Here is an 8,660-nt window from a genome sequence, read left to right as displayed (position 1 = left end):
TAGTGAAGGAGTGATTAGGGAGGAGAGATAGAGCTCATCAAGTTGTATTTACATAGGACTCTTGTTGACTTTTATCCTCTATTCCCCTCAGTTCTGCTTGAGACTGGAGCTAGGACTTTTCCTAATTGAAAGCTAAGAAAATTGAACTTCAGGAAAGTTGGCTGACTTTTTCATGGTCATAGAACCCCTGGGAATCTGATGTTCATTGGTCTTTAGAGTAAGCATCTACTGAGCTATCTAGAGACCAACAAGCAATGCTATAATAGCCAGATCATCAACAACAGCAGCATTATTATCAAAAATGGCATCCACCAAGTTCTTACCATGTGCTAAACCATGTTCATTCATTATCTCATTCAATCCTTACATGATTCCCACAAGGAAGGCATTGTTATCTCCTTTTTAGAGATAATAAAACTGAGGTACAGAGAGACCTGTAACTTGCACATTATCACAGAGCTAGTAAATGGTGGTGGTAAGATCTAGCTCCAAGCATATCTGAGTCCAAATGCCCAAGCTTCTGATCACTATTCTATCCCATTGTACAACTTTACGAGTACAAGCTATATGTGCACGAATGAACTTAGATTAAAGAGCTCTTAGATTCAGTGGCCTGACAGAGGAAAAATGGATATCTGGCTCTCCATCACCACTCTTGGTTCTTGAGCTACCTAGCCAAAGTCTGCATTCTGGCTATAGTAGCTGCTGACCCTGTGTTACCCACACCGCCCTCATCACTGTTCCACATGAACAATTACTTTTCCACGCAATACTTTCCTCTCTTCTCTATGCCAGACTCCTCTTTCCCAAACTGCTTGCTCCCTGCCCTTTCCATGAAAGACTTCTCAAATGAACAGAAGCTTCCATTTCTCCACGACATATGTACACTCTGGGAAAGAGCGCATTGTGTTTAAATGTCAAATGCTTAAAGTTAAATGGTGCCTGACAGGCCTCTGCATCTTGCCCATCATTTGCATGTGTCCCAAGTCCCCCATAGACCATGTGGCTCTAAGGTCTTCTTTCCCTCCCACAAAGCACCCATCCAGGACAGACAGTGCCATGAACAAAGGAGATTGAGACTCAGAGAGAATTTCAAATGCGGTTTATTGCAGCAATACAGGGAAGCGGGGAGTTTAAGGCCTCTCCACAAAAGACAATCAACTTGCTCACACCTTATATACAAAACCAAAGCAGCACAGAGCTTGCTCCAAGAAATAGGATACTAAGGAAGTGTCCAGAGCGTGTGCTCCATGCACAGCAAAGAAGCCGTGGTTCTAACCAGCCCTCCTCTGGCCGACTTAAGGAGGTGCTTTGAAATGTAATGTGTGCAGTGGTGATTGCTGAACTGTTTCTCAGGCAAAGCACACAGCAGGGTCATAGCCAGGGGGACTGAGATTGCCACTGGTCTAAAAACTTCTTTGGGAAGCAGAGAAGAAAGGAAAGAGCCTGGGAACTAGGGTGAATCAGTGTAACTCATGATAGCTCTTTTCTCCAGTAAGGCTGGGGGCAACAGACCTTGGTCTTGCCAAGCGTGTTTGGTAGTGATGGAGAGGGAGCACTAACAGGACAGAGGACACCTCTTTATCTGATCACTCTGGAATAGCTGGAGGAAACAAACTTCACGCTGGAACTGCCACCAGAGGTCTTAGTACCCCCAGAGCTGGATCCCCGGCCTCCAGACGAACTGAAACTGCCTCCAGAGCTCCCGCCGGAACCCCGGCCGCCCCCTCCAGAGCCGCCTCGGTGGCCTCCACTGCTGCTACCGGAACCGAAGCCGCCGCCACCTCCAGATCCATAGCCGCCACCTCCAGAGCCGTAGCCGCCACCTCCAGAGCCGTAACTGCCACCTCCGGAGCCATAGCCGCCGCCTCCGCCGCCGGAGCCGAAACCCCCGCCTCCTCGGCCACCACCTCCACTGATGGTGGTGTGGCTGGTGTTCACCGCTGCAAAGGGACACGCGGTTATCACCACCCCAACTCCTTTTCCAACCGGGCAAAACCTGCGCGCGCCCCTAAGAAAGCAGCTTGTACTTACACACGCTCACATTCGGGGAACACTCTCCAGACATCCTGTAGGAGAAAGAAAAGAACATCCCTCAGGACCCTCCGGCCGCACAAACCCTCTCAGCCATCTTCAAGATTCTCCCCATTTGGGGCTCCTCCTATCCACCTGATCTGAAACCTGATCCAGTCCCCTTGGCCTCCCAAACCTCTGCCATTTTCCCAGCATAAACACAAACAGGGAGACATGTCCGTATAAAGTAGACAAGAGTCTTGCCGTGAACGCAGGTTAACGTTAACAGTGCCATTGACTTCTAGGCCAGATGACACCTGAGCCAGCCCAGATGGAGAATAAACTGTGCCATCTCAAAGCACTTCATAGAGATACCACAACCTTCTGAAAGAAGTTGGGCACCCTGGGTCCCAAAGCAAAGCCAAGCCTTTCCTCCTGCACCCTGTAGCGTTCCCCCTTCCCCATACCCAGGACCAGCTGCAGTCACATGGCTGCGTGTCCAACAGCAATCAGCCTACCAGGGAGGAAGCACCAAAAGAAGTGGCCAAGCCACCCAGGGTTCTGTCCTCACCTGCTTTCCTCTCCTTCCAGAAGGGTTCTGTAGGTGGCAATCTCCATATCCAGGGCCAGCTTGACATTCAGCAGCTCCTGGTAGTCACGCAGCAGCCGGGCCATGTCCTCCTTGGCCTGTTGCAGGGCATCCTCCAGCTCAGCCAGCTTGTTCTGGGCATCTTTGAGGGCGTTCTCACCACGCTGCTCGGCATCGCTGATGGATTGCTGCAGCGCAGAGATCTGAGAAAGAAAAGCTCACACATTACACACTCTGCTGTCACCTAATCCCACCCTGGCCTTCTTATCTCACATCCAACTGTCCATCTCCATGAGGCTGGTACTCTGGGTCCAAGAGAATGACAGCAAGCTCTGGATAACCCATCACTGCTTCCGGATAGCACGTCGCCGTGTTGACTTCCTTGAAAGCCCTTAAAGGGGATGCAGGAGCCTCTCTTGGCCCTGAGCTGAGGCTTCTCCGCCCCTTATAGACCTGACATTCTCTACACTGAAACCTCCTGACTGCCTTTCCTCTCACTCACCACGTCTGTGCATCAGGGGCTAGGTCACTCATGACCATCACATCCATTTCTCTACTAGGTCGTTGTCACAAGTTTCCCTAAAGAGAACCCAGCATGGTAGCTGCATTGTGGAAACCAGAATAATCACCAGAGGAACTAGGGACAGTAATATAACCTTGGAGTGGATTGCAAGATTCAAAACCAGGAACGTGTCCTCCAGTTACCCGAGACCCTCACCCCACACCAATTCCATATAGCTGAACAGTAAGTAGAAGGAAGGAGCATGTACCTGCTTCTTGACACTATCGATCTCAGATCTCAGTCTCTGGACCATCCGATTCAGTTCAGAAATCTCCATCTTTGTACTTTTCAGGCTGTCCCCGTGTTTGCCAGCAGTGATCTGGAGCTCTTCATACTAAAGATGGTGGAACAAGTCAATTAGATGTGGCAGAGCATACCGTGGTTCACGCATACACACATAAGAGAAAACACAGGACAGGAAGACAAGACATTTCAGGACAACTGGCTAGACATTCAGTTTATTCACCTTGGTCTGGTAGAGCGCCTCGGCCTCGGCCTTGCTCTTCTGGGCAATCTCCTCATACTGAGCCTTGACCTCAGAGATGATGCTGTCCAGGTCCAGGTTCCTGTTGTTGTCCATGGACAGGATGACATTGGTTTCGCTGATATGAGTCTGCATCTGGGCCAACTCCTGCAAGATATAATAGTTCAATGGCTCTTACAGTGTTAACACAGAAAACAGTTTAGACAGAGGGAGGAGTCAGGAGATGGAAGGTGTATCTTTGTTCTCCTGGTTAGTGATGGGCTCAGGCTCCAAGTTCTCCATCTGGGTAAATGTTGAAAGCAGGACTTACTGCTTCATAGAGTGCTCTGTAGAAATCAATCTCCTGCTGCAAGTTGTCAACTTTGGCCTGAAGGTCCACCTTGGTCATATAAGCAGCATCCACATCCTAGAGGAACAATGGACATCATGAAATCATGTTCTTTCCAGGGCAAGTCCCTCTCACTGGCTGTCAGGGGCTTCTCCAAGTAGGACCAGTGTTTGGAATCTCCTCCACACCTTTCTACCCAGGCGGATCACAATCCCTAGACTGCACCACCCCTCAGAATCACAATCACAGAAGAGCTTGCCTGAGTGGCTGAGAACTTGCCCTCCCCCACCCTCCTACATGAAGTGTGAGAGAGCTGGAGAAGCAAAGTGTGCCTGGGTAAGCCCAGGTCCATGATAATGTGGCCGAGAGGCTATTCATCAGGCCCATCACCTGGCTGTCCACATCATGCCTTCCCTCTGCTTAATAATTGGAGACCTTCTTCTACTATTTATTTCAGATGTGAGGTCCTACAGTTTTGCTCACCTTCTTGATGGTCACAAATTCATTTTCTGCATTTGTCCGCTTGTTGATCTCATCCTCATACCTGCAAGGAAATCAGAGGTATTCAGATGTTTGGCACAGGTGACACCCTAAGTTCAGCTTCCTGGATTGAAATTGGCATCGCCCATCATGGCCTCTTACTAGTAGCCTAGGACGGTGTGGCCATCCCTTTCTTCTGAGCAATAAAACTGCTAAACTATTTCCAGCTTCTGAGAAAATGAATTCTGGAAATGCCAAATTAATTGGCCTCTAACCTAAGAAAAGATATTAGCACGTACTGTTCATGTATGTAGCTTGCCACTTTCTGGAAATATCTTAGAACAAAAGTCATGAATTTCCTGGCCAGTGTTCCTTACTTGTTTCGGTAGTCTTCCACCAGGTCTTGCATATTCTTCAATTCCGAATCCATCCGAGACTGGTCATTCTTCAGCTGGTCCACTCTATTTCTAAGACTGCTGATGTAGGACTCAAAGTAGGGCTCTAAGCTGTGGGTCCGCGTGGAGGTATCAACCTGCTGCAGCAGCTCCCATTTTGTTTGCAGCACCTGGTTCTGTTGCTCCAGGAACCTCACCTAAGAACACACCCCATGACCCACTGGTGCAGAAAGGGAGTCCCCTGGCCCCTGGGTGCCATGGACTACCACACAATAAGACCTGTGCCTCATTTGGAAAAAAAAAAAGAAAAAGAAAACTTGTTCTTTCTGTTTTCCTGGCCATGAGGGAGTGACCAAATACCAAACAGCAAAGCCCATGCAAAATTACTGCAACTACACTTTGAAATAGATACATTATACTTAAAAGGTCCACCTTCCAATTTTTTTAAGGTAGATTACCATAAACATTGGTATGCAGTCCCTGAGCACACACATGTTCCAAAGGATGGTGGAGAAACCCAAACTTGAATTTGAAATCTCTTGTGGAAACTTTGAGTTGACATTATTGATGATTAAGCAGTAATTAGACATGGTTTACATGTTTTTCCAGAGCGGATACTTGGAATATAAGTATTAAAAAAAAAAACCTCTACCCTGATCTGGTACCATTGTAAATTTTTCAGAAGGCAAAGCTCCCCTTCTGACAGCAAAAGATGTTTGAGACTGGCTTATTACATCCTCTCTGCTACAACATCACAGTGCACTCTGTTCACCCTCAACTCCCTTTTTAAGGTTAGGAAGACCTTTCCAGAATTCTCATTTGCACCCTGGAAAGCTGAGTTAGCCCCATTTCTATTGTCTTTGTCCACCATATGTAAGTCTCAACTTAGATCAAGGACTGAATAAAAAACCATTTCAAGGTGGTGTCACATTGACTCACATCTATGTAGACCACCGACCTCTTGGTCCAAGAGAGAGTATAGTCATTTGAACCATCCACAAAAATACTTATAACCTATCTCCTAGGAGACAAGTCCACAAAATACCCAAACAGCCACTTGAGGCAGAAGGCCAATCTCAAATGGACCAAGAGCAACTCTCCCAGTGCACTGAGCAGATAAACTCACCTTGTCAATGAAGGAGGCAAATTGGTTGTTGAGTGTCTTGATTTGCTCCCTTTCTCGAGACTTTACTTTTTGAATCTCAGGGTCAATCTCTACATTGAGGGGCTGCAGAAGACTCTGGTTGATGGTGACTTCCTGGATGCCACCGGGGGGGCAGACAGGCCCAAAACTCCCTCCACCAAAACCACCTCCACCGAAACCACTGCCACCAAAACCACCTCCACCGAAACCACCTCCACCGAAACCACTGCCACCAAAACCACCTCCACCAAAACCACTGCCACCAAAACCACCTCCACCGAAACCACCTCCACTGCCAAAACCACCCCCAAAGCCACCACCACCAAAACCACCACGTCCTCCTCCGGCCACGCTTATGGAGATGCTTTTACTGCCACCAAGGTTAACAAGGCTTCGACTTCCAAAACCACCGCCACCAGCACCCCCACCGCCACCGCCACATCTTCCCCCTGAAAATCTCCCACCACCTCCCCCACCATGGCGGACGGAGCTGCTAGTCATCCTGCGCCGGAAGCTGACCACTCCGGCAGAGCCAGAGCTGAAGCCCCCTCCACTCCGGAACCCAGACCTAGAGCTAAACTGTCGACTCATGTTGACTAGGAGAGAGTTGGAGCCAAGTCAGGAGAGGAAAGGAGCCCACACTCCTCTACCCCAAGCACAGAGACTGTCCCTTTTATACAGAGAGCACATTTGGGCTTGGTCCTCAAGTCAGCGGGATGCAGAGCCATGCAAGGGTTTGGCTTGCCTGCAGCCATACAAGATTTTTACGAGCCTCAACAATGCTATAAACAATACACACCTAGCTCCCAGGATGGCTCTCAAAATTGCTGTGAGTGCAAGATCACCTGTGTGGCAATCATTTTATCAGACCAAATCTCTCTTCAAGTGCTTGTGACTTTGGGAAAATAGGACCCTGCATCTGCCTCCTGGTGTTTCTTGGGAGGATTTCATCACCTCCTGTCACAAAGATATGTATGTTCCCATTCTCACCTTGCCCTTATAAGCTGCTAAGCACACTGTCCCCTCAGGCCCGGCAGGTGCAATGCCCCACTCTTGAATCGGAGGAAGAATTCTCTGGCCTGCTTCTGAGCTTGCTCTCTAGAGCCCAGGGCTCAGCAAGTGGTATCTCCTGGCACAGAACAAAAGCTTTAATAAGTGAAAAAGTAAAAGAACGTGTTTTCATTAAATGGAAGCTTTACAAACGTGTGTGTTAATATTAAAGGAAGAGACACTGGCAGAGAACAGGATGGATGGGTAGGTGTTCTGGAAGGACCAGAGGGAAAGACAGGTTCTTCTAAGTTTACCAGTTGTTCCTTTTCCTCAAAGACAGGCCAAGACAGGAGACAGAGACACCAGCAAAAGAAAACTGGTGGAAATGGAGGGCATGACTACACTCTCTGGACAAAGAGGTCTGTGGTCCACATAAGTGTGGGTAATGTGATATCACCTTGAAGTATTTTTTTATTCAGCTCTTGAGCTGAATTGGGACTTACATAGGATCAGTGAATACAATAGAAATGGGGCTAACTCAGCTTTCTAGGGTATGCAAATGCCAGCGGGAAAGGCCTACAGAGCAGGGGGGTAAGAGGTCCAACCTACTTTGTACATTTTGCAAAGCAAAAGGGTGAACATGAGGCTTCACAGGGGCTTCGAGCCTCACAGCAGATGGTATGGACAGATGAATATAGATTTGGCAGGGAAGACAGGATGCAAGTCTGAAAAGCCTGACCGAGAAGATAAAACGGTTTCTGGACAATACTGGTGGTAATAGCAACAATAATAATAAGAATAGCTAAGATGTATCGAAACCTGACATGTACCAGACGCTGTTCTACATATTTTATATGTAGTAACCTACTTCGTTTTCACAAATCTGAGATAGAGGCTATTAGGCTACCCCTTTTTAAAACAAGAAAACTGAGGCAACAAAGCTCGAGTTTACAGGGATGGTGAGTGGCATGGCTGGGATTTGAACAGAGGATGCTGAGTTATAACGTGTGAGGTCCTAACCAGCGACCTGCATGAGAGCACAGCACTGAATGCGGGGTGTGCTGCCCACGGTGTGTAAAGCCAGATGACGTAAGCAGCCAGGTGCCGCAGAGAGGTCCAAAGGCAGGAAGCTTTGAATTGTATCCCTTTGAATCCTTGGTCCCAGACATGCGCAGTTGCCTGGAAAAGGTTTCTTCAACTCACTCTGAGAAGGGGAGATGGCAGGCACGGAGTTCAGGGGGCAGATTTTGCTTCCATCGGGCGTAATAGTGTCTAAATTGCATGGCGACTGGCCGGGAAGCGCCAGGGGCCCTTCTGGAGAGTACCACTTGATAGATATTAATGGACAGAAGTGGCATTGAGATCCAGAAAGACCTGAACCCCACATAGACTTTCCTGCTGAGACTTCTTAGAAGCCGGGCCTGCTCCCCACACCTGTACATGAACGCAGAACTGAAGAGTCCGTGGGAAACCAATGCTAACAGCTGGCTCTGAGCAGCTCGCTTATGTGTGGGGGTCTCCACTGGGGGATACAAGGCACACGAGAGAAGGGCGGCCAGTGACGATCATCCCACCCTGTCGCCCTGTGCTCCTGAAGCATCATAGCCCTGGTCAGCCCTCCCTGGTTCAGGCCTCACCGCTGAGCCCCGCCCCTCCTCTTCTCCCAGGGTTTTTG

At 48.6% G+C, this 8,660-nt stretch overlaps 1 protein-coding gene across 1 annotated transcript; it reads right to left on the bottom strand.

The window, feature by feature from the left end:
* Positions 1 to 1,087: 1,087 nt before the first annotated feature.
* KRT1 (keratin 1) lies at positions 1,088 to 6,658 on the bottom strand. The gene is made up of 9 exons (XM_019419465.2): positions 5,978 to 6,658; positions 4,834 to 5,048; positions 4,460 to 4,520; positions 3,959 to 4,054; positions 3,631 to 3,795; positions 3,373 to 3,498; positions 2,585 to 2,805; positions 2,035 to 2,069; positions 1,088 to 1,943 (listed from the first exon to the last, which is right to left on the bottom strand). The coding sequence occupies exons 1-9, from the start codon at positions 6,584 to 6,586 to the stop codon at positions 1,582 to 1,584; spliced, it is 1,890 nt and encodes a 629-aa protein (XP_019275010.2). The 5' UTR covers positions 6,587 to 6,658; the 3' UTR covers positions 1,088 to 1,581.
* Positions 6,659 to 8,660: the final 2,002 nt, after the last annotated feature.

The sequence above is a fragment of the Panthera pardus genome, unplaced genomic scaffold (genome assembly GCF_024362965.1).
Source record: "Panthera pardus isolate Hobbes unplaced genomic scaffold, ASM2436296v1 HiC_scaffold_6, whole genome shotgun sequence".
NCBI classification, from domain to species: Eukaryota; Metazoa; Chordata; class Mammalia; order Carnivora; family Felidae; genus Panthera; species Panthera pardus.
This window is presented reverse-complemented; position numbering and strand designations above follow the sequence as displayed.

What these genes read in the sequence shown, in the direction of transcription:
- KRT1 (XM_019419465.2), bottom strand. Translation starts at nt 6,586, where the DNA reads ATGAGTCGACAGTTTAGCTCTAGGTCTGGGTTCCGGAGTGGAGGGGGC. An exon ending in GTGGAAGACTACCGAAACAA is followed by an intron (nt 4,521 to 4,833) that starts GTAAGGAACACT and finishes ATTTCCTTGCAG; the next exon opens with GTATGAGGATGAGATCAACA. An exon ending in AATTTGTGACCATCAAGAAG is followed by an intron (nt 4,055 to 4,459) that starts GTGAGCAAAACT and finishes TTGTTCCTCTAG; the next exon opens with GATGTGGATGCTGCTTATAT.